Genomic DNA, 26,875 nt, shown 5'->3' with positions numbered 1-26,875 from the left:
GTCCTGTTCTTTATGGTAGGTATGTATAATTATTACTGTTTATATTATACCAGTCCTGTTCTTTATGTTAGGTATGTATAATTATTACTATTTGTATTATACCAGTTCTGTTCTTTATGTCGGGTATGTATAATTATTACTGTTTATATTATACCAGTCCTGTTCTTTATGTCGGGTATGTATAATTATTACTGTTTGTATTATACCAGCCCTGTTCTTTATGTTGGGTATGTATAATTATTACTGTTTATATTATACCAGTCCTGTTATTTATGTCGGGTATGTATAATTGTTACTGTTTATATTATACCAGTCCCGTTCTTTATGTCGGGTATGTATAATAATTACTGTTTATTTTATACCAGTCCTGTTCTTTATGTTGGGTATGTATAATTATTACTGTTTATATTATACCAGTCCTGTTCTTTATGTCGGGTATGTATAATTATTACTGTTTATATTATACCAGTCCTGTTCTTTATGTCGGGTATGTATAATAATTACTGTTTATATTATACCAGTCCTGTTCTTTATGGTAGGTATGTATAATTATAACTGTTTACATTATACCAGTTCTGTTCTTTATGTCGGGTATGTATAATAATTACTGTTTATATTATACCAGTCCTGTTCTTTATGTCGGGTATGTATAATTATTACTGTTTATATTATACTAGTCCCGTTCTTTATGTTGGGTATGTATAATTATTACTGTTTATATTATACCAGTCCTGTTCTTTATATCGGGTATGTATAATTATTACTGTTTATATTATACCAGTCCTGTTCTTTATATCGGGTATGTATAATTTTTACTGTTTATATTATACCATTCCTGTTCTTTATGTCGGGTATGTATAATTATTACTGTTTATATTATACCAGTCCTGTTCTTTATATCGGGTATGTATAATTTTTACTGTTTATATTATACCATTCCTGTTCTTTATGTCGGGTATGTATAATTTTTACTGTTTATATTATACCAGTCCTGTTCTTTATCGGGTATGTATAATTATTACTGGTTATATTATACTGTTTGTTTCAGAAATAATTCGAAGATTGTAATTTATGGTGAAACCAACAAGTTTGTTCCAATGTCTCAACAACGTGTTTTCAAATTCTGGATTGATGCCAATTCGCTGGCTGTCACAATTCGGGGTTTTCCCAATGAAAACGTCACGTTTGTGTACTCTGTTGATGACATGATCAAAACAACGTATAATATAATAGATCAGAAAACACAGTGTGCTACAGTTACATTGTTTGGTAAACCGAACATTCCATCTGGCATAGATTGTACCTATACCCAACCAACACCCAAATCACGACCTAAACATAAACCATTTGAAAAACAAGACTATGCTTTCAGAATCAGGTATGATATTACTAGTCCTGATGGATTCATAATTAAATTTTAATTTCCTTCTTGGAAATAATCTCGTGTGTCTTTTTTTTTCGCGCCATTCAGTGACAGCGTTCAACTCCGAACTGTACGAGAGACAATTAGAGGACAATTCCTAGTTGTTCTATAGTGACAGTAGAAGACAACTTCTAGCTGTTCTCAACTTGTTTCTAGAGACAGTAGAATACAACTCCGAGCTGTTCTCAACTTGTTTCTGGAGACAGTAGAATACAACTCCGAGCTGTTCTCAACTTGTTTCTAGAGACAGTAGAAGACAACTTCGAGCTGTTCCCAACTTGTTTCTAGAGACAGTAGAAGACAACTTCTAGCTGTTCCCAACTTGTTTCTAGAGACAGTAGAAGACAACTTCGAGCTGTTCCCAACTTGTTTCTAGAGACAGTAGAAGACAACTTCGAGCTGTTCTCAACTTGTTTCTAGAGACAGTAGAATACAACTCCGAGCTGTTCTCAACTTGTTTCTAGAGACAGTAGAATACAACTCCGAGCTGTTCTCAACTTGTTTCTAGAGACAGTAGAAGACAACTTCGAGCTGTTCCCAACTTGTTTCTAGAGACAGGAAGTGCCAGGCAATAAATCAAATAAGGAAAAACATTCGTGAAAAATCAACGTTAAATAAATCAATGTTAAAGACTTGCAGATGCAATAAATGTTTTATTTGAAGTATATGTAGTCATTTTAATTTATTCAATGGTGGTAACAGATGCGCCTGAAAGAGACAAGGGTTGAGAATTAATTGACAAATTGAAACATCTAGTAATATAAAAATAATCCCTGGTTGAAATTGGTATAGTGCGTATTTTGTTTAATTTGATAATATGATCCATCTTCCAAAGTACCAAGAGCATAAAATTATTTTCTGCGCAAGCATCAGTCTAATTAAAAAAAATGTTTAAATTTTATTGTAGCCGCCCTATTCTAACTGGAATAAAAACTACAGTTGCATAAGGAGATTCTAACATCTGTTCTCCTTTGCCAATTTAAACGGGAACTATCTGGCGATATGTTTACATCCCTCAACCTCAACCTCCCTTCATAGCAACGCCAGTTGGTACTAGTATACTAATCTCAAAGCTCTCCAATTAAAGGGACAGATTCGACATCTGTTTGAACAAATATATGTGTGTGAGTTATCCACGTTTGAAAATTAAAATAGCGACTCGTCATCATCTGGAGACTCTGCTCTGTATATAAAATATACATAAACAGAAAGTGCAAATCCAAAGTTTGGGGTATTTTTGAAGGACTTGTTGGATTTTGTACATTTTTAGTACTTCTAAGACTATTTACATATTCTAGACACCTGGCGAATCTGGCCCCTAAATGTATCTCATATCAGCATCTGATTACCGTCATTCGATAAGTTAATCTGTAGTTTTCTCCCTTCTTTCGGAAGAGTAACTTTCTCTGTATGTATTGGTTGTCCATTCTCTAAAACTTCCAACGTATAATCTCCTCTGAAAGCTTTGACATGCACTCGACCATTAGCCATAGATCGTCTAGCTGTTGTCCTCCAATCAGATTTGATCAGCTGTCTTAACCTTTCTCCAGCTGCATTCCACTGCAATTAATAATAACACTTGACATGAACAATTCCCACAATGATTGGCAAAAATGTCATCACTAGAGGTATTATGGTTGTTCAAAGCATACTAGATGTCAGTGAAGCTTTCAGTTTAAGACTTCTCTCGAAGAGTAGACATGAAGTCAGATTCTCCTTGTCAATTTTCTATAGGGAGGCTCAACTACATGTGAGGCACATTTTTGCTGTACTGCATTCTTTTAAGTGCCTGGAAAAAATGGGTCGCCCCCCCCCTTAAAAATGTTGACAACCAACCATATAACACCATTACAGCGGTTATCACCTGAATATTGTCTTTAGGTCCAGTAGCAAGAGCAGCTGCTGGTTTCCAAATCCGTCCGCTCCAGTAGCCCCACAATAGCACACCTTCAACACTAGGGTGACTGAAATACAGTCGTAAGACATCCTCTAGGTATTCAGCTTTAGACGTGACATTCCAGTCACTGATATCTAATTCTGTAATCCAAATTGGTAACCCTAGTCTAGCAATTCTATTCAACCGAAACTATAAAAAAGGAAATATGTTATACGTCGTTATGTAGCGAATAATTTCAATCGATTAAAAAGTCATTAAGTGTGAGAATGAGATGGTCCACGACAGCCCTATGCGCCATGACCAATAGAATTACGGATATTCGTACACAAGTCTTCTCCGGGTGATATAAAGTGACTAACCCTCAGTACTGAAATATCCACATGTTGGTTAAGATGACTCTGAATCCCAATACCATATATAGGCACATCTCCAGCCTCTTTAAACAGTTTACCTTGGTTATAATAAGACTGAAATGTATAAAAAGAATGATAAAAATTCAAATTGCACTATGTTTACAAGGGTGAGAGGCGAACGTAGCTGACAATTTTCAGGGGATCAACTGGCATTGTACAGCTTCCGATCGATATTTGTAGTATAAGATTCTTATAAAGAAAGTACAACACGAGCAACACGAGCAGCTGGCAAGTCTGATTGATGGTGCACTGAGATCCTCTCAGCCGATGCCAGTTGCTAATAAATTCCACCCTTTGAGGGTTATATTCATGTATGTGTAAAAATGAAACGAAATTGAACATTGGAAAATATCTTGTAAATTGAAATGTTGAACGTCAATATTGAATAGGTTATATGAATTACACTTAAAGGTTATATCTAAATAACAAGTGTAAGGGTCATTTCCAGCCTTGGAGGTTTCCCATTCAAGTAGTCCACATCCGAAACCGAGTCGGTATATTGTCAGCTTTCACGTCTTAATCTCTAATAGGCCAGAATATACCTACCACTCCGCCATTTGATGAGCTGACAACACTGAAATCATTGAGAAAGAGTTTGACATCAGGATCACGTTTATGGATTTCTCTAAACATCCACTGAGTAATATTAACATCTCCAGTTCTTTCTTCATAATAATTACCATGAACATTCTCATTATTTACATCCCAATGTTCTAATCTGTAATAAATATCATAATACATGTAAATAACATTATAACGTGCCAAAGTTCTAATCTAAAACCAATATAACAATCGATAACATGATAAACAAATATTATATAATATAACGTACCAATGTTGTAATCTGTAATAAATAAGATAATAAATAACATAATACATGTAAATAACATATTATAACGTACCAATGTTCTAATCTGTAATAAATAAGATAATAAATAAGATAATACATGTAAATAACATATTATAACGTACCAATGTTCTAATCAGTAATAAATAAGATAATAAATAAAATAATACATGTAAATAATACTATAACGTGCCAATGTTCTAATCTAAAACCAATATAACAATCGATAACATGATAAACAAATATTATATAATATAAATAACATATTATAACGTACCAATGTTCTAATCTGTAATAAATAAGATAATAAATAAGATAATACATGTAAATAACATATTATAACGTACCAATGTTCTAATCTGTAATAAATAAGATAATAAATAAGATAATACATGTAAATAACATATTATAACGTACCAATGTTCTACTCTGTAATAAATAAGATAATAAATAAGATAATACATGTAAATAACATATTATAACGTACCAATGTTCTAATCTGTAATAAATAAGATAATAAATAAGATAATACATGTAAATAACATATTATAACGTACCAATGTTCTAATCTGTAATAAATAAGATAATAAATAATATAATACATGTAAATAACATATTATAACGTACCAATGTTCTAATCTGTAATAAATAAGATAATAAATAATATAATACATGTAAATAACATATTATAACGTACTAATGTTCTAATCTGTAATAAAAAAGATAATAAATAACATAATACATGTAAATAACATATTATAACGTACCAATGTTCTAATCTGTAATAAATAAGATAATAAATAACATAATACATGTAAATAACATATTATAACGTACCAATGTTCTAATCTGTAATAAATAACATAATATATAACATAACAAATAAAGTATACTAGTAATATAGTATACTAGTGTTCTAATCAATAAATATAAAGTAATGATATGACATGATATTATAAAACACCCTTTGTTCTAATCCTATATAAATCTAACAATAAATTACATAATTATTATAATATAATAATAATGAATATAATATACAACATAATAAATATGATAAAGATAATAAATAACGTAATATAACAAATCAATGTTCTTATAAATATATTACACTATATAACAAGATATATAACATGATATCATATAATATCCCAGAGTTCTAATATGTAATATGTAAGCAAAAATTAAATAACCATTGACTATAGCTTTGTAGATTATGAAAAAAAAACATTTTCTTTTGCCACAGACGAAATCCCATCATTTTTCGTTTGATATTAATTTGGGTTTTCTCAGATGTTTTAGACCAATGCAACCCATGAAAACTAAAGTAAACTTACAAGCCTTTAGTGATGGGTATAACATCGTTTATTCTGTCTTCAAGGGTACCCTTAATCTCACTATCAGGTAAATCAGTCTGCCATATTGGTACATTCTTTTCTATTCCCCAAAATACACAGTGACCTCGCACTTTTATTCTTTAGAAGAAAAAATAAATGAAATTGATAATATTGTTATTGACCTTAGTTTTTTTTTTATTGAGGTGTCGTTTTGGATTCAGAACGTTACGACAAAAACAGAGACGCAGATAAGATAACTCTTAGATGTTTGATTCTTTGAAGACGCCAATTCAGGCCCGGAGTTAGTACAGTGTCTCAGGGGGGCTCAACAATAGCGACCCAACAAGTCATTTAAATCATCTAAATTTTTCAGGGGGAGAGGAGCGCAATTTTCTTAAGGGAGTGTGGGGTTGCCCCCCATTCCCCCATCCCCCCTTTGGCCTCCTTCTAACTACGGGCCTGGACGCCATAATCCCAATTTGGATATTTTATCAGGTGTCTAGAGCCCGAGTTCTCGTCCTTGACTAAAGAAAACTGTTGTTAACCTGCTGTTACATCTTTCAATCTCTGTGACTGGTTTTGATAAGAATCTTCACTTACCCTTTCTGAAGCATAGCGTTAGTTGCAGTTAAAGCTGTTTCATGATCAATTGTACCCTGTATAATCCAAAAAGAATATTTTAAATACAGCAAATATAGTCTTCTGTGGGTATTTTGTGAGCTTAAACTTTTAATATCGAATCTTTTCAAAAACAAAATGTAGGAGGCTCTCTTTTGGAACAATCTGCTACAAACACTGTCGAATTAAATACGCGTTACATTTCACTTGCTAGGTTTTAATCCATCACTTTTTGTCGTAGCTAACATTATTCCAAATTCAAATGTCTTACAAGGGTAGTATATCACTTACTCTTTTCCATTCCATATGTCTCCATTTAAATTTATTACCAATAACTCCCCATTCAAACGTATCGTAGAACAAATCTTGGTACATCTGGTAGTCCGGGTCTACTATCATCTCGGCATTGACCACCGAGCCCCAGGCAAACTCACTTTTATCCTGTGTCAACTGCAATTCAATTCGTTAAGTTTATGGTTTTAGAATATTTCATGGGCACCTTTAACTTCGATATGCACTATTTGTACCGATCGACACCTTTTTCAAAAATTCCCAAAAACACATAGGGAATTGGGGCAAATATCTCGTGATAAATTTGTCAAAAAAAGAAATTCCAAATCAATAAAACAGAAACTTTAAGTAATCCTTTAGCGACATTTAGGGGTAGAGATCACATTAAATAACGGAACACAATTTTATGGAATACTACTCCTTACTTTTATTACACACTACGTTTCAACAATTTACATTGTCATCTATAAAAACTAAGGAAAAGTAATTCAACAAATTGTGTTCCGTTATTTAATAGAAACTTTAAAATATAAACATGATATCGGTGTCTGCGAAACTGTCGCATCTTTACATTGAGATCAGACACATAGCACAAGGAAGATCTGTAGCACCACCAAATCATCTATTGACTGATATAAAATCACACGACCAAAGACAATACATCAATAGAGTCAATTAAGACTTGTATCTGATGGTCACAATAATCTTACCCTGATTCTGATGTTAGACAAATCATCACGTCCCTGGGCACTGAAACAAACAAACAAACAAACATTTAAAGTCAAACCATAAACTGTATGATTGTAGAAGCAATAATAATATATTTTCACTGTTAAAATGGTGCTCAATACACCAATTGTAGAGCGATTTAGAAATATTAAAACAGAACTTGAATCATATTGTTACTTAGGGTTTCAAGCTATGCAACCTATTGTGTCTACATTTCGAAAGAATTTCGGTACGTTTGTTTAAAGAAGTGTGCTTAGGGTCAACAATGATGGAAGGTGTAGAAAACACACAGGTTACATCGTTTAATTTATTTGTGTAGGCTTTGCTATCAATAGACCAGGATATCTTCTAATTATTATTTTTCAGTTCAAGTTGCCAAGTTGCTTTGAGAGTTCGGTGCTGTTCTGATACTTTTGATGTTTAAACGACTGCATATGGTTGTATAGAAGTTAAGCAGAATTGGTAGAAAGCAGCAATTAAAATATAATCTTAATGTGGTGTGATAAGCGGCTTGGTAACTTGTGTTTATATTAAACCAGATCAGATAGTCTGCCATTCAAATAGCATCTAGTCCCTTTCTTTCCGTTCATCTCCAACTCCATGTTAGGCAATGTCCTTTTTCGATACGGGTAAATGTTGATTAATGTACAGATAATTGTAATAAATAACATAATAAATATTTGGATAATCAAGTTTTTGAAATTTACACCAGATCTACTTACGTGATTATGAATTTGGCCTTCCTGTATTTATTAATGGCGTAATCTGTGTTTTGTCTCCAAGTATCAGGAACTATATAGAGTTTATAAAAGGTGACTGTATCTAGTAAATATTCCACACCAGGTTCTGTAACTTGTATATAAATACTCATCGAACTTACATCTAGATACAAATAAAACAAAATATTAAAACATCATTGCCTCTTTTCAAACAATCTTATCACCTTCAACTTAAAACTAAGCTTGCGAAGGTCTTAAGTGTACAATTACGTGCGTTTCTCAAAGATTATCGTTATCGATAAAATCCGCACCTACGATAGTTTGTTAGATTTTTAAAGAAACAAGGCCCCTAACACTCTGCGACTGGGTGTATTTAATGAATCTACCGTGTCCAACGTTGGGTACATTGGTCATTAGTAAGTGTGTTGTCAGCATTAATCAGAGAATTCACGTTGGACAGAGAGTCAACATTACAATCTCTTCTTGGTTGATTTGAGTCTTTGAAAATATCAGAGCACTGTGAGTGGACAAAAAGCTATAATTACGGACTAAGAAAAAAAAACTAGCCATTTAAAAAGATAATATGGAAACGAGGTTTGGATTGGTAATGTTGGTAAAACATTAATATTTCTTTCTTGTATATGTCTTCTCAAAGTTCACTCATTGTAACGAGTAATAACTATTCTTGATAAAACGAACCTGCGTCAGTTGTAATATCGCCACCTACTTCCTGCCACATATTCTCCTGCATAAACTTGTCACTTCCTATTACATTGTACTTGGTCACTGAAAATTATAAAAACAATAACACGATATATGCTCTCTTGAAGTTCAATTCTTCTTTACAATCCCTTGAAACAAGATAGAAAGTTTCTCAAAAAGAATTAGCTGCAGCATAATAGTCAGGGTTATTTCAATCAAGGTCTGGAGTAGAGATTGGCTTATTTACTTCCGTACATTTTTGTAATAGTGTGCCACTTTGAACGCCCAAAACTAAAATCTCACCAATCGGGCATAACACATAGCAAATTGTAATCATTGATCATCGTTGATATATAAAACAAAGCAAAGGCTGTATATTACCATTGGCAGTAGAGGTAACTTTAGCCACTGTGGATAATGAATTGGTCAGACCAGTCGGTGTATTTAGTAGTTTGATATAAGCTTTAAAATGGTAAGATGTTGAGGGCGCTACATTCATATTGAAATTTATTCCTGCCCATTTAGCAACCCTAGAATAGAAGATGTTCAATTTTCGTATTCTGTCGCACAGATAAATACTTATTCTGACGGTCGTGAAATAGAACATACTCCAAATTGGTATTTCAGTATGTTTGGAGCTTTCTAAATTGGCATACTGTTTGGCAAAGGACGGCTATAAAATTTGACAATACAAAAAGTACAATAAAAGCAGAATGTGTATATCTTATGATCTTTAGTTTAGGAATGAATCTTATGGTTATTGTGAAATAAACACTTTTTTCATGTGACAAGACGTATGGCTTATTTCATGACAAAGCAGTGTATATTACCACAGTCTAAAATTAGGGCAAACTTTCGTTCCGTTTTTTATTTCTAATATAGCCACTTCAGTTAGGGTCTAACGACAGCCTTCTTTAACCTTCGTCAAATTAACCTTTTGACCTTACTCGATAACGTCTGCTTAAACCAAATAAATTTCTGCACTATCCAGCGCTGGTATTTTGTGACGCGGTGTATATCAGGTTAGGTCAAAAGGTTAATTCAAAATTAAAAAGCTTCATAAATAGTGTTGCCCTTGGCCTGTACATCTTATAATAATCATACTCTTTTTCCCTAAAATCAAAAGATTTGTTCAATACTTAGAAAACATTAATAACAACTTAATAATTTCTATTTTGAATGTTAAATTGCATTAATCCTGAAAAAAATAATAGCTAAATTATGTGGCTAACGATTTAATTATTTTGGTTTCGCCAGTATTGTTTACCAGACCAGTATAATATTTACAGTTAGTAGATAGAAATAATGAGAGATATCAGGACATCAATCTATCAGTTAATATAACAAATATGATTTGATCTTTGCTCGTTTAACATGTAGGTCTATTAAATAATATAAAACTTAAAGTATGCAACATTTTTATCATCAAAAACGTCGTTAATTATACTTTAAAATATTTCTAAAATGTTTTAAAAGGGTTAATTTACACTGGACCAATTAGTCCTTTCAATTAGCCAAGTTGCCCATTGACCAAATCTAATATAAGTCTTAAGCATGCGTCCCTGTCAAAATTGGTGCTACAATTCTTTTACAATGTCAGTAAATTGGTTGTCGGAAATTGTGTCACAGTCATGTGGTCAAACGAAACTTGGTCACAGAAATGTGGTCAGAGGGTAAAAAGGTTTCTGTTATTTGGTCTCATGGTACATTGAAGGAAACGAAAAGAAAATCTACAGTTTAGATCAATGGTTGCTCATTGCTTTCGTGTCACAATTTGCTAACTAGTTGGACACACAGTTCAGATCAATGGTGTTAACTGCAATCATTTCTTAATCTGCCAGCTAATAGGACAGGTTAGTTTAGATCAGTGCTTCTCAATCGGAGTCCATATAAATCCGCTAGAGTGAATTCGAAATTCTCGTGAATGAAATTCGGAATGAGAGGGAATTTAGCACCGTAGCAGGTATATTGACATAGAAAGAGACGCAGTGTGGACGTGGCGAACTACGTATGTAATCAACAAAGCTAGTTCCAGATGTTAAGACCAAGCACAAAATTCTAACTGACATTGGGCCTTTACATTCCCATTGCACTTTGTGTAAAAACGTAAATATCTTTAGATATAAGTTTGTAACAATACCTTGCTAGCATGTTTCAGTTTTTAGTATTTTTTTAGTTATTTGATGTGTGGTAGAGAAATTATTTCCCAAGGGTGGAATCAGATAATAAAGGTAGAGAGGCGCTCTGCAACAGATTCAGTTTTACCGAAACTGCCGAAAATTGAATGAAGATCGAACTTTGGTCATCCACTCACCTATTAGATACTTTAATACTGTAATCTCCATTATAGCTATCAGGGCTCAGCTCTACTGTCGATCCTCTTTTCAACCAACCATTTTCAGTTAAACTTTCAAAATCTTCAGAACCAGAGAAGAGTTGAGTAGAAATAAGTGGAATACATCCAATCAACAACAAGATGACTACAGTTTTCATCATCTATTACGAATAAGCAATAAACAAGCATATAAAATAAAACAAACACGAAATACTACCCTTTATCAGCGATCTCGTCTGTCTGTAATACGCTAGTAATCAAATCAATATGCATCAAACCAACTACGTACATGGCAATAACAAATACGAACGTAGTTCACAAGTAAAGCCAAATGTTTGAAAAAGGCAGTAATATTTCAAAGGTGAAAATACATTTTAAGCCAAACAAATCAATTGAATTTTTTCTATTTTCTATTAACTTAATAGACATCAGTAATAGATGTTACCTTGATTGTGGTCGTCCAATACTGAGCTACTTACTGGTAGATGTCCAGCTTTTGAAGAAGGTTTCCTTGAACCTTCCGTGACGCTTTTCACCAGATTAAATCAGGGTTGATTAAATACAAACCCTTCAGCTATTTTAATCTGATTTTCTTTCAGATTTAATCGCAATTTTATTTGGTTATATCATTTTTTATATCACAATCAAAATAAATAAGGTCTTTAATTTAATGAGCCTATTCGCTTCATTGCTTCGACAAACAAGATATATTGTTATTTGCCCACATTATAATTTGGAAGAATATTGGCGTCACACCTGTCCACTTGTCCTTCCACTATTGCTGTTTCGTTCGGATTATAACACAATTGGTTTGCTTATGTATAGGGATAAAATCACGATGAATTTGTTTTTGTCTCATTGTCCTTTACTAAGCCAAAATATGTAACACTTACACAGACGTTAATGGTTTAAATGGATTAGAGATACTTTTTGAAAGTATATAACATGACATAAAATTTTCTATTATGCATTCGTATAGCCTTTCAGTCGACAACTGGTATTTGCATGTTATGATTTTTTTTGTGAATTTGTTACATTTAGTTATTTTATAAATTATATACTTAGATGGTTCTGCATATAGTTATGCTTTATGAACTGAAATATCTGAATAATAATAGTTGTAGGAGATATGGGCTAATCTAAAATCGAGAAAAATACACATTCGTAAAAGAATTATTACAGGATTTTATTTCGAAAGTTTAATTATCAAAACTGACCCCAAGCAAAACCACATTATGGTTACAAATCTGAATCAGTAATGCTTTCATAAAGACATTACCGGATATTCTACAATGTCTCTGTGCACCACACGATGCTACCACAATGCAGAATGTGGATTTTGTGATCAAGGTCACGGTGCGTACGAGCTTCTTAATCCCAAGAAAATAATTAGCCTCACGATCAGTGTCTCCACCTTCCTAGATTAGACCACTTTCCAGGGGGAGCTACATCCCCCCATCCTTGTCCCCAATGCGATCGATTAATAAGCGCTAAAATCCAAATAGGAGCCTGGGTGTCGAATCCCATTCTCTATGACAATGGAAGAAGTATTATTCAGCGAACAAGTGGATTAGAAAAAGTTGATTGTGCTGATTCAAATAATCATTGAATGATATATCCTGGTTTATATTAGAACATTGAAAACTCTAAACTGTAATATGAAAACAACTAGCAATAATACAATGAAATACTGAGTAGTTCTCTACCCTTTTGTTAAGCACTATACATTCTGAATGCTTCTTTAAGATAAGACAAATCAACAAAATACAATTCCTTCTTAAGGATAAGACAAATCAACAAAATACAATTTCTTCTTTAAGATAAGACAAATCAACAAAATACAATTCCTTCTTAAGGATAAGAAAAATCAACAAAATACTATTTCTTCTTTAAGATAAGACAAATCAACAAAATACAATTCCTTCTTTAAGATAAAACAAATCAACAAATACAATTTCTTCTTTAAGATAAAACAAATCAACAAATACAATTTCTTCTTTAAGATAAGACCAAACCAACAAATACAATTTCTTCTTTAAGATAAAACAAATCAACAAATACAATTTCTTCTTTAAGATAAGACAAATCAACAAATACAATTTCTTCTCGAGGATAAGTTTAGGATAAGACAAATCAACAAAATACAAAAACGATTTAAAAAAAATTGATATATACCACATTAAGGTCAATAAAATATCCAACCACTCAAATGATCTATTCAATAACAGCCATGTCCATCCCATGCTGTGATGCCAATCGGCTTTGTATTTTTGTGATTGGTTTATTCGTTAAAACGTTATGGAGTCAAAATTCAACGCCTGCAATACAAAACATTGGCACAAGCATTAACCACTAGTAACAAAAAGTTGAAGAAACATCTAGATCTATATTAGATAAACATAACAATAAACTTCTAGCATTAATAAACAAGCATTAACATAAAAATAACTACCAGCAGTAGTTTACTTAATTTGACTATAAAAAAGGAAACCCCCCTTCAAGCAACAAATTGAAGGAGGAGGGTGCGATGACCATTTAATTAACATTCTTTATATGGATTTGGTCTGTTAAAAATGATACACACTCCAGATGACCCATCAGAATTTAGAAGAGATAGATGACTATTCTATAAAACCTAGTTGCTTATCTATGATAGTGGTCTAAGAGACGGAATATACGTTTAGGGTTTTCCGTTTAACAATTTTCCACTTCATTATCGTGGTGTTTTTTCGAGAAGCCTCGTGACCTTTCTGGAGATTTACAAAATATTACGGTCGACCTTTATCGTAATTGTGACACGTTTGCCATTCTTATTTGCATTTACGATAATTCTATTGTTAAACGAACGAACAAGATTAGTATAAACATTTGTCTCTCATTCTTTCGGTTGTCGTGGTATAGATCTTGTTATCCTGTCACGTCGCACATCTTCTTCCAGAATATTATATCCGTCTTGTTGCTGGTTCTTCAGAAAATTAGAATTGTTAATTTTGGGTTTCTGTGGCTGTTTAGGGATGGATAAATCAGTATAGACGTTGTCAGTTACTTGGTTAATAATGCCACCTTCTTTAGCTGTCTTTAAGGCTTCCAGATATCCTTTTCTATACAGTCTCAATTCGAGATTGTTGATTAGCGTATAAGCTACATGCCAATTAAACCTCGCAGCTTTTTGCCTTCGTGTTCCATCTCCTGATTGCCCCGATTGACCTGAAGTACAAAGGATTTTCATAGAACAAAACCATTTGTAAAAATAGAAGTGGTTATTTATTATTTATTAAATGTGATTAACAGCAAAATTACATGAATAACGGCAATATGGCATGATCATCCTTCCGGAATACGCCCGAAGGCACTTCTCAACAAATAAATATAGATTAGATTAAGGGAGCTGGAGTCCATATAGCTAATGAAGTGTTTAAGTAGCTTTGAGTGTAGTGAATCGTCAAGATACCTACCTATAGATCCAGTACCTGTCTCAATATTACTAAACGAGACATCACGATCTAGACTACCTTGAGCCGACTTCAGTTTGCTTCTGCGACTGGCCAGAAGTATTCTTACTAACACCAACACTACCGGGTGATTATGAGAGTTTTCTATATGCATAAAACCAACATAAGCTGCGAAACCTAGAAAAGTCATTTTTTATTTTTGAAGAACAAAAATATGTTTTTTGAATAAAATCCAACACAAAGTATAAAACCAATATGAATTATATTTGAAGGCAATTGCTGATGTTACTCATGTGATCGTGGTCAATCTGGTACACTATGGTCATTGTTTAAAAGTCAAAATCATGTTGCCAACACAGTGCAGTGCTGTGTAAATAATCATTCAAACTTTTACTGTTGTGACAGCACACTCATCGGAGGTAACAGCACATCAATAATGTGACTACTTATTCCTCCTGTTCTTTTATACGTGAGTTGTGGTCAACAAAATTGTTCTGCTTGTCCGCATTTTTATTTCTCAAATGGGCCATTTTACTAGGTATAGGCCTGTGGAATGACATGAAAGAACAGTGATCAAGATAATAATCTGATTTCTCACCTGGATCAAAAAACTGGAATTTCTGTGGTAATGTACTGTGGTCTAGTCTAGGTAGCAATACAGCTCCCATCACAATAGTTTTAAATATTCTTAAAAAACAGGATACTAAACCCACGAATATATTGTAGAAAAACATAAAGTAGGTGAAGGTGAACAGCATGCGCCTGCAAAATATAAACACCGGACACTATCAGTTTATTAACCATGTATGTTAGACGTTATATCTTGAAACATCGCTGTTCAATACCACCGGCAATCGAGAAAGATAGTCCATGCCCATTATGAGAGTCTGCAAGAGAATTTCCCCCATATCTAAAAACAAAACATATTCACAAAACCAAAGCTTAAATGACAACCTTGTTCATAGACAATCTAATCTCTCGCATATTATAAGGCGAGTTATAATATTTTATCTTATTTAAGATCAGAACAGAAGAAAATAGCAGTTCCTGACCGTTAATTCCATTTTCTTAATGAAGTATTTGTTTCACTTCCGGGCCCTTCCCGAAATCTAATGCAATGGGTATTCATCTTCACCCTATTGATGATCATCATTTTAAATTACAAGATATAGTACCACATCGAAAGAGTGAACATAAGATTCAGCATATAATTTTGTCGTAGAAAAGAATCTTCATCAAACCTGTCGATGACTATTGCTTAATGCGGGACAGAATTACTGTCGTGTAACAGCCAACGTTTACATCATAATATAATCTTTAAATGACATTTAGACGTAACATTTATTTTTTACGTTAAAATAGTCTAAAAGGTTTGTCACTTTCATTTACTTACCATTATTACCACCATAATCCACGCGGGCCTACATTTATACCTCACGTATTAAAACACACGTATAGCCTTCTTCAACTACGTAGTGTCTGGTTTGCTGAACCAAGTCTGGTTTCTACTATGGACTTACCTATTTTCTAGGGCGAGATGAGCTCCCTTTTCTTGTAAGAACAAAAACTTGGCTAATACAATTTGTAAAACATTGATAAATACAACTTGTAGGATGAATGGCCTGGAATGAAATCGTGATGTAAAACAATACAAAGATAGCTTGGCAAGAATTTTATCATTTTAAAGATCTTCTGCATTTTTAGTTTGAATTTATTGATATTTATATATATTTACTGCCAGTTATTAATACCCATGTCAATATCAATAATACAAATACATCAAAATATTGTATCGCATAGCTCTAACGTCAAAGACAATAACTTAAAAAATGAGAAATTGTCAAAAATTCAAACTTGACCAACAAATCAACAATATAAATATATAGGAAGTAAAACTCCATTCATTTATTTCATTTATCAACATTAATCATCACAACAAATTTCATAAAAATATCAGATGAAAACTGTAGTCTCTATTGTGCCCATGAACAAATTTTGACGAGGGCAGGGGCAATAACTCAAAAATCGATCAGCGAAAAATCGTCAAATTCGAACTTCGAACAAGATCTCATCAATATAAATTATCACAGCAAGTTTCATTAAAATCAGATGAAAACTGTAGTTTCTATAGTGTTCACACACACATTTCGACGTGTTTTTCCGAAGTCAAGGACAATTACACTCATCGAAAAATCTTCAATTCGATCTTTACCAAGATCTCATCAATATAAATGATCACAACAAGTTTCATTTAATCAATTGAAGTTTTAGTCTCTATTGTGTTCACATATAAATTTCGACGCGTTTTTCCTAAGTCAAGGGCAATAAATCAAAAACTGTTTATCGAAAAATCGTCTTATTGGAACTTGACCAATATCTATTCAATATAAATGATCACACCAAGTTACAATAAAATCAGATGAAAACTGTAGTCTCTATTCTGTTCACAAGAAATGTTCACGGACCGACGGACTGGGCGACGACAATTTACGTCCACATTTATATGTGGTCGTACAAAAAAGATACAATACATGTATAATCAAACTAAGCAGCCAGAAATATACATAAATGAGTGAAATAGCATTAACTACAGACTGAAAACCTTCCAATTACAGGCATAAAATTGACTTTCAGAGGGGTTTCAGAATGTAAGAGAGCATATGTTTAAAAAAAATCCCTGGAAAGGGGCCCCAACCCATGTAAGTTCACGGGTTCCCACTCATCTAGTTGTGCCACTGTCTATACTAGCGAAATCCATTAACTTTATTATGGAGCTAATAGAAACAACCCTTCAAGTAGTTTTTAACTTTAAGCTAACATGGATTATCAGTTTCTTGATATGAATGAGTAGAATATTATTTCACCTGCTAAAGATTCTTGCAAATCATCGAACAAATAGAGTCTGGGGAATAAAACATGATACAAGTATTTGTCATTGAGGGACTTTATAGTACGCACAATTCGCTCAAATAAGTGTAAGCTTTAAGACTAAAGTTTAAAGTTTTCTTACCATAACCACCTTAATAAACGAATAAACATCCCCTTTAAATCAACCAGAGCCCATATTATCATAAACAGCAGGAAAAATAAAATACACTGGATTACAAAACCTACAATATAAAATACTGGATTACAAAACCTACGATATAAAACACTGGATTACAAATCCTACAATATAAAACACTGGCCACCAATTCTCGAAACGATCCTAGTGCTAGAATGTCCTAGGTTCTTATCTTTTTACATTGATTCTAGGACATCCTAGCTCTAAGATCGTTTCGAGAATACCAGGCCTGGATTCCAAATCCTACGATATAAAACACAGGATTACAAATCCTACGATATAAAACACTGGATTACAAATCCTACGATATAAAACACTGGATTACAAATCCTACAATATAATACACCGGAATACAAATCCTACAATATAATACACCGGAATACAAATCCTACATTATAATACACCGGAATACAAATCCTACAATATATCACAGCATTCTCATATTGTATATTTTTATATATTAGCGCTGAAATCGACATTTTGCTTTATATCGCTAATCAGGTGCACATTTTAATACCTACTAGTAAGACTAGTCTAACGATATTGTACGTTTTGACTAAACTGCAGTAGAACATGATTTTTATTCTGATCTGAACTTCAGCTTTATCATTAAACAAATATGAGAGACACTGACCCCAGTTACCTTGCAGATAATCTGAATTATGTAATTGTACACGTACCCCATGCTATATATCCTACTTGATACCCAGCATACCTCATACTTCCAACCTAAAACAAACAGCACCGTAATTATGATTTAATATAACAGTTCCCAGGCCGTATGAAACCCATCCTACAATAAAGTTATGACTTATGGATTATTACTTAGATTTATCAGATTAAAGCAGGATATTGTGGTATAAATATGACACTGGCGAATATGTACTGTAATTGGATAAGTTTAAGAAGAAGTATTCCTTTAAAGTTCATGAAAAAGATAATATAGGGCTGTTCATACATTTAGACCATAATATCTCCCATTTCATTTTGCAGTCCAAGCACTAAACTTACCAAGAGTTTAGTGTTAGAACGTTTATTTGTTGCTGGTATATGAGTATGGATCCCGTTGTGTAAATTCCTTAAATTCTTTCTGAAACGAAATAGTATACAAGAGTGAAATCAAAAATATTGAACTGTAGGCTCGCGTGCTTCTGTTCAACACCTAATGGGGCTAATGAAAATATCTTAGGACTGGCGTTCCACCTTATAGGTCTTATGAAAAATCTTATGCTAACGCCATACTGTTTAACATCTTACTGGTCTTATTAAAATGTTAACTAAACTGAATACTTACCTGTAAGAAGTCATGGTATGTAGTATTGATATTAAATTTACAAAAATGGCAAAAACTATAGCCAGAATATAACAAACTGAAAATAAACATATTTTTGAGGGAATTGATCACAGCTCAGCCACCGAACCTCGTCTGTTGAACTTTTTTGGGTGATAATGAACAATTTCACGAAGTTGTGTCAAGAATTGCGCTTTCAAGATTGTTTGCAGGCTAAAAATTGAAAACTTTTTTAAGAACAAGGGCAGTAACTCATTTTTTTTTAGGATTTTCAATTGGGTTTATCCTTGGGTCAAATTCCGTAAAGAATTGTGCCTTCTAGAGAATTTATGGACGGACGGACGGACATGGGTGACACCACTATATGCTCTTCATTTCACGTGGGCGTATAAAAACGGTTGAATGTTTTTATAATATTTGTTTCGATATGACAGTTGATTTTGGAGTATGTCGATGTGGAAGTTTTGGCAGTGTCTGTATTTGAAGCCACGGGTTATAATTCTTATTTTGAACATCAGGACATTCATATTATTATTCTAACCTTATCTTCATTTTAATACAAGTTTTATACAAATAGGTTAGAACACGTGGGTATCGACTTTATCGATATCTGTCTAGAAGGATAAAAACTCGCCTCGAATGCCTTTTACAAAGTAAAAGATTTTTTCTGCAAGTGGATTCAGTGGGGAACCTTGATTCTTTGCATGCTGTATGGCTTTGTCTCTTAACGATATCCACTTGGTGATGAATAATACATCTGCCAGAAACTCTACGGTGAGCTGAAATATGATCTAACTAACATGAAGATATGTGCCTTTTAACTCAGTTAATTTAAACTTCTTATGTAATAAAATTTAATGTTATGTTAGTTGAAAAGCTATTTTTTTGCCTCAATTATAAGCGAATGAAGTTAATGAAACAAGGAATTCGAATTACTGACGAGATTTTACAAGGTTAGCAAGAAAGATGTATCGGTGAACCAATGGGATTATCATTATAAATCATTATTTTTTTGTAGCCAACTCATACTTCCTCTCTCTCACTAATTATCGTGGTTATTCTAGAAACAAAAGAACTTACAATGTACACAAGCAACATACCAACAAATACTACAGATTTGAATCTGGACGAATATTTAAAGCCTTAAAAATAAAACATGGTTGTATATATATATAATAATGTACGGCAGCTTCGCGGACTGTGTGGCAGGAATTCCGAGATGACAAACTAAATATTAATAATTATTATTGATTATATTAGCAATGCCTTGCTTTCATTTGGGGCAATAGTTGACTTCCGGTTTGGACGCTTGGTAAACCAACTTTCACGTTAACATAACCCATTCCCAAAGATTCCAGAAAATGCAACTGATGTGTTCGACCAAAAACATTTGGAACATCATCAAGAAAAACTAAAACCAACTGTTTCGATTTACACAGAAGGTGAAAATTTAATAAAACAAATTTCAATTGATATCTCATAAGTTATCAACGGCCACAATCAGAATCAGAATCAGAATCAGAAAGATAGTAACGGTATAATTACTTTCGTCTCTCTTGTAAACCCATCGATTCCAAAACAACTTCAGCTTCATGATCAGTTTCCCTTTAAAATCGTCAGGTAACCTGTAAAAGGCGTAAGAAACCTTTAACGTAATTTATGTACATCAATTCCATATTGTTGAACCTATCCCAAATTCCAAATTATCCTAGATCTTGCGGATATAAACTTACCCACGAAATCTTATGAAATTCTAGAACAAATCTGGCCTCAATCGTTAAATCACAAGCAAATTGTGGTGGGAAGGACGGACGGACTGCGCGCAATTTTTTAACAAAGAGTAAGTTATCTTACTCAGGTTTTGGTTTTGGTAGTTGTTTGATTAACAGTTTACGCACATGTCTTCCGACGTAAGAATCCTTGATATCGCCCAGTGTTTCAGAAATGTAGTCTTCAGATATAGTTTCAAATACATTTTTCTTGGTTTTAAAAGCCTCGTAACATCGTCGTGATATACCGATACATAGATATAGAAGACAGACAAACTGTGGTATACTTCGAAACAATAGAGGTACTACGGTTTCTACTTCCTGAAAACATAACGACACAGCATTGAAAGGTGGTTTAGCGACTGCTGCCAAATAAATGGGCACTAACTAATCACTTGATAGTCTGGTATTAATAATAATGATAATAATAATAAAATAATATATATATATATATATAAATTGTATTAGCTATCTACTAAGCTTTCTTAATTTTTCTTTTATTTTGGCTGTTCCTTTGTGACGTTGTGGATTGTGTGATGTTTACACTTAAATAAATTTTTGTTACAAACATTATGATACATTTGATCTTAAATCCATTTTCCATCCATATTTTAAAAGAAAAACCGGAATATACGTAAACGCCACACAACAAGACGTCACAGATGAGCAAATACGTGGGTTTATTATAGAGGTCGGACATGTCCTAAATTTTGCACTCAAAGTGTCCAGACAATTATTAGATCTCTTGGTGCAGTAAAACATCTCACATTATATTCACAACTAATAGGAAGGTTTTGACATACGGTTTAAAACTAATTATGTTTTATAATGACAGTCTTGAAGAACACATTTTCGAAATATAATACTCACATATGCATAAGCGCACTGAAACTCTTTGTAAAATGACAGAGCTGTAAATGACCAGACATACAAAGATCCCATGATATAACCATAGGTTGATTTAATAGCTAAACAGGCGAATACAGGAAAATACACCAGTCCATAGACTATCATTGAAGGTATTATTAACAGTTCTATAATAAAAATGTTTTTAATAATAATGATAATAAATTACTACCTATCATAATAACTAAGTTATAACTGTCAAACCTATAATAATAACTAAGTTATAACTGTCAAACCTATAATAATAAGTAAGTTTAATACTCAGGCCTCACTCACTCTTCGGAACACCTGTCGTGCTGGATTTGACAACCCCTTTTGGTCAATCTTTTTGTAAAATGTTTATTATCAAAAACTACACACATTAGGAATACACCAAACAAGGAGAAATATGAAATTGCATCAAAGTGCTTACTGTTTAGTTCAGATGGACCGTGGAATTCAAATGCTATTTTCTGTTGAAAAATGATCAATGCGACAAGATGGAGAGTTGCTCCAAATGCAGCAGCATACGACATACTGGCGTTTCTTGTCATAATATCCATGGGGCTGAAAAATGACAGAAATAGATCATCAGAATAATTCCCTAATGTGGATGGGGATGTAACTCGCATGTATCTCCGTGCAATTGTGAACTTGTGTTCTGGACGATATTAAGGTTGGAATTACATACCACTCCGAACAGTGGCGGCTTCAGAACTTTCGATTGGAGGGCACCACCGCCAATGTTAGCTGAAATCCTGCATCTCATGCAGGGGGAAACCCCCTTATCCCCACCGAGAGAATACACCGACCGTGCCATCAACGATTGTGCTTACATTGGAATCATCTACCGTCTGAACTAACCCACTGTCCATAAATGGCGTGTTCCTTATCAGCATTAATAAGTGGTTGGAGTTTGATTGGTTAATGTCGACAGGAGTACCAACATAAAAGGTTACGAAAGTCATGTGCATTCTCTGAGATTATGAGTTGTACATCTTTTTGTCAGTATCATTATCTATCATTACTATGACAACATTAGAATCCCTTGATTCAAAAGATGATTATTGTCGAGTGTATCGCCAGCCACAACTCGGAAGCTACTTCGCATCTGCGATTATCAGAATTTCATTCTGAAAACAACTTCCAGATTAATCCCAAGTATATTGTCTGAGATCTGTAGACTGAATACTTACAATACCATTCCAGGTCGTCCATTAAGAATATCTTGAAATAGCTGCCTTCTCTGTTTAGTAAAGCCGAATGACAGAGTTATTAAAACCTGTAATGAATGGTCCAGATCAATCAAACTATATATTAAGGTAAAATCTAATTATTAGATATTGATGATACCAATCACCTAAACCTTGGCACATATTTTATATAATTACTTATAAGTTTTGGGTATCATCATGCAAAACGAAATATGTCTTTATAGTTGGAGAGTTGTTGGCCAATGAGGACACACATGCACTACTAGAATTTTTGCACTTTGTTTAAACTAGTATAAGGCTTGAATCTCAGTGTCCTTAATATGCAAACTATCTAAAGACGAAAGTATCATCGTCGAAACGTCGCAAGTTATTTATTAAAATAATTGTTATCCATAAAATTGTGTTCATATATTCATACCTCAATTACTAAATGCCACTTAAGGAAGTTATCTTATACAATTAGAATATTATATTATGTCATCTCTCGCAGCAAGTAATGTGTAGTTCGTGCGTACGACACTTACCGCTGGTATTAAAAAGCCTTGATAAAACGAATAATGGTCTATCGTTTCTTCACATCGCGACCTGAAAGTTAGACATAGATTCAGTTAAAACCATCAAATCAAAATGAGAGAAGTTTATACTAACCCACGAACAAAGCCAGTTAAATAAAGTCAGTGATTGTCAGAAACGCCATGTCTACATAGCAGCAAATTTAAAATAGCGGTTGTCCGAATTTCTAACCTGGTTATGAGATTTTTGCCCGAAAAACATGTCTTCGGGACTACGAGTGGTGTGGGCGGATGACCCTCCGCCACTACGCGTTCAAATCGTGTTTAGTTTTTTTTTTATGCCACTTTTCATCAGTTTAAGTTAAATAAGCATAATGCCCATATTATTGCTTATATATATATATAGATAGCTTATTATGTATGATAATACTGATATTATAACTTGTATATTGGTTAATTATATAATGCATCCTTACGCAGTAGCATTGACCCTCCCGTCCGCCGCATTAATAAGATTTTGATACAGCAGATTAAGTTCTTGAGCAAATGACGACATCGTCCTTCTTCATACCATACACAAACTATCACTGAAACGAGAATACAAATGATTAACACAGTAACATATCAAATAAAACATTTAAAAAGCCATGGTCGATCCAAAAGTAAAAAAAAGAATCAGAATCATCAAAGGTATCTAGGTTCGCCATTCGTCTGACCAAGCGTCTCAGAAACGGGAATTTTTAAGCTAATATAATAGTTCTCAGCTCATGTCAAAGATTGAGCCTTCAAATCCATGTGTGTCCAGAAATGTGTGATAGAAATAAAAAGTGAAATTTCTAGTTAGAGGTATTTTTCATTCATTTACAGTACTTCTGAAGAATATTTACATACGTAGGCAACCTCATGAACCGGGAAACGACTAAAGAAAACGAGAAACGATCAGGAACCGGGCACAAAAAACTAGCAAGAAACGACCTCAAACTATTTTGCGATAAATCTTAACCCTTGTGCTAGCACGTCGTTTGAATAACATTGGATAGAACCTGGGGTATTTGGGAACCCCTATTATATAATGGAAATTTTGAACAAAAGAACATGAAATATATTCCCAAGTGTGGCAAATAATACTTTATAAAGACTCCTTGTTGACCAAATCAATTATTCAAGATGATAGTTATATCGATATGCGAAAGTCATCCTGTCTTCAAGCCAAACCTATAATCTAGAATATTACATAAGGGTCGGGTTGTGATCTAGGGATGAGCAGAGTGCATCTGTTTTGATTCAATTATTGACCAATTGGTCAAGATTTCAAAAGTAGTTAGCTTAACTTGATATGGTTATAACATTTATTGATAATTTGAAAATTATGTACAAAAAAACTCAAATTTCACCTACCTACAGGACCCCCGAGATTCAATAGGTGTTATAGTCAATTTTTAATCAAAATGGCCCCAAAATTAGTTGAAATATCCCTTACAAAGTGGTCAAAATGGTACCAAATAATTTTTTATTTCATTGAACAACTTTAACAATAAATAATATATGAATGTTTTGACAGTATGTTGTTTGTATTTCGGTGCCGAAATAGGTGTAGAGGGATTGGATCAGGGACCAATAAGATAGAGGTGTTTTGGTCGTATCACGGCATATCCTGTCGGGAAAAAATATCAAGAGTTGTTGGCATATTATTAGTGCAGCAAGGTAATTTCACCAGTCTCAACTGACCTGTATTTATATTGAACAGGTCTCATCTTGGTAAAATATTACGTACTCTTCATATTGAATATATCCATAAATTTATTTAATAATTTGAATTAATTTGTGTGTATAACAGATTAACCTTAATCTTTGAAATGATGTACTGTGTCAAGGTTTATTATCGATCAAATGTGGTTAAGATTTTTTAATAGTTTCCGTATGGTACAATACAATTCTTACAGGTGTATTGAAACTCGGCCTCACTTTCAACCAATTCTATATATTACTTGGCTGTCATGGAAAAATTTGACTTGGTTTAAACAGTATTTATTTCAAAACAAATATACACATCATCACTTCAATAAGCTATAAACTACTGTCTTTTTTCTTTCATTAATCATCACATAAGTTACAAACTATTATTATTATTAGTCTTTGATAATCACTCAGATAAGCTACTAATTATAATTAATTATCAAAGTTAGAATATTTTTAAACTAGGGACATTTTTATTTTTGGGGGTGGGGGGATCATTTCGACCAATGATTTTGGTCGAAATCAAAGATTAAATTTAGGGGCCATTTTGACTATTGTATTTTGGGTCATTTCGACTAATTGTGACTTTTGATGCCATTTTGACATGGGGACATTTCGGTTTAGTGACAAATTGACTTTAACCTAAGATAACTATTACAGATTAAAGATTACAATTTAATTTTATTCACTGAAATCCAGTTTTAGCACTGCATTTATCGTAATGTACCCCAACATACTAGCATGGTGTGTTTCAATTTAAAGGGGTAACATATCCGCTAATTGTGAGTGTTGCACAGTAGACTGATCATGAACAGGTTAAAAATTCATTCAGCTACGATGTTTGAAATAACCAAATTGCTATCTTCGATGGCATTTTGGAAATTCGAAAAAAATCGGTGCTAAGGTCCCGAAATACCCCAAATTCTAGCACAAGGGTTAAGCAAGCTAATTAGGCCAATAAGTAATTAATTTTCAAAATATGCATTTGGAAGATGTGCACTCAATGACTCACAAAATCATTGAAAACAGCTTGCCAGGCAAGGTAACATACGCCCACTACCAGCTATCAGAAATGATAACAAAGTCTTTAGTGGCTTAATAATGAATTTTCAAATAATCTAAAAAATATTCATAAGTCGAGGCAATCCCTCAAAAACAGTTCACTAACTTTTCAAATCCAATTAAAACATGAACAAGGTCTCATCACAACAGCAATAACTATTCATGCCGTTCATGCGCTTATTACCAATTTCGAACTTGACTGAGATCCCATCAGTATCAACATACATACAAAGTTTCATCAATATCGGATAAAAACTGTTGTCTCTATTGTACCTACAAGCCACATTTGACGCGCTTGTCAAGGGCAATAACTGCGAAACCGTTCATCCGATTGTTACTAATTTCAAGCTTTACTGAGATCAATACAAGCTACATGTGACGCGTTTCTTGCAAAGTCAAGGGCAATAACTGCGAAACCGTTCATCCGATTATTACCAATTTCGAACTTGACCGAGATCTCATCAATACATACATGCATCACAAGTTTCATCAAGATCAGATAAAAGCTACAGCCTCTATGTGGACGGGCGGACGGACAGGGGGCGTAAAAAAATTAAAGTATTTTAAATACCATTGTC

General features: G+C 33.3%; 3 protein-coding genes across 3 annotated transcripts in view; 1 reads left to right on the top strand and 2 right to left on the bottom strand.

The window, feature by feature from the left end:
• LOTGIDRAFT_234457 (hypothetical protein) overlaps positions 1-1,998 on the top strand; it is a gene marked incomplete at its 3' end in the record, with an annotated part of 14,089 nt that extends 12,091 nt beyond the window's left edge. The window contains exons 15-17 of the mRNA XM_009062349.1: positions 720-747; positions 1,049-1,378; positions 1,932-1,998. Of these exons, the coding sequence (XP_009060597.1) occupies positions 720-747; positions 1,049-1,378; positions 1,932-1,998 (425 nt within the window). The remainder of the gene's footprint in view (positions 1-719; positions 748-1,048; positions 1,379-1,931) is intronic.
• Positions 1,999-2,752: 754 nt separating this feature from the next.
• Positions 2,753-7,000, bottom strand: LOTGIDRAFT_125612 (hypothetical protein; the record flags this gene model as incomplete). Its single annotated transcript, XM_009062348.1, has 7 exons — positions 2,753-2,983; positions 3,288-3,509; positions 3,680-3,787; positions 4,280-4,451; positions 5,918-6,055; positions 6,518-6,573; positions 6,827-7,000. Coding segments are annotated over 7 exons (1,101 nt in total), but the record flags the coding sequence as incomplete, so codon positions are not given.
• A 7,186-nt stretch (positions 7,001-14,186) lies between these two features.
• LOTGIDRAFT_165326 (hypothetical protein) lies at positions 14,187-25,252 on the bottom strand (the record flags this gene model as incomplete). Its single annotated transcript, XM_009062347.1, has 16 exons — positions 14,187-14,518; positions 14,767-14,940; positions 15,362-15,525; positions 16,284-16,385; positions 17,774-17,873; positions 18,508-18,556; positions 18,839-18,917; positions 19,122-19,197; positions 20,219-20,260; positions 20,664-20,743; positions 20,973-21,208; positions 21,758-21,921; positions 22,206-22,339; positions 22,969-23,054; positions 23,511-23,571; positions 25,227-25,252. The coding sequence occupies 16 exons, from the start codon at positions 25,250-25,252 to the stop codon at positions 14,187-14,189; spliced, it is 1,905 nt and encodes a 634-aa protein (XP_009060595.1).
• Between the last annotated feature and the right edge of the window lie 1,623 nt (positions 25,253-26,875).

This window comes from Lottia gigantea (genome assembly GCF_000327385.1).
Source record: "Lottia gigantea unplaced genomic scaffold LOTGIsca_51, whole genome shotgun sequence".
Lineage (NCBI taxonomy): Eukaryota > Metazoa > Mollusca > Gastropoda > Lottiidae > Lottia > Lottia gigantea.
Note: the sequence above shows the minus strand (reverse complement) of the source record. Positions and strands in the feature narration are given on the sequence as shown.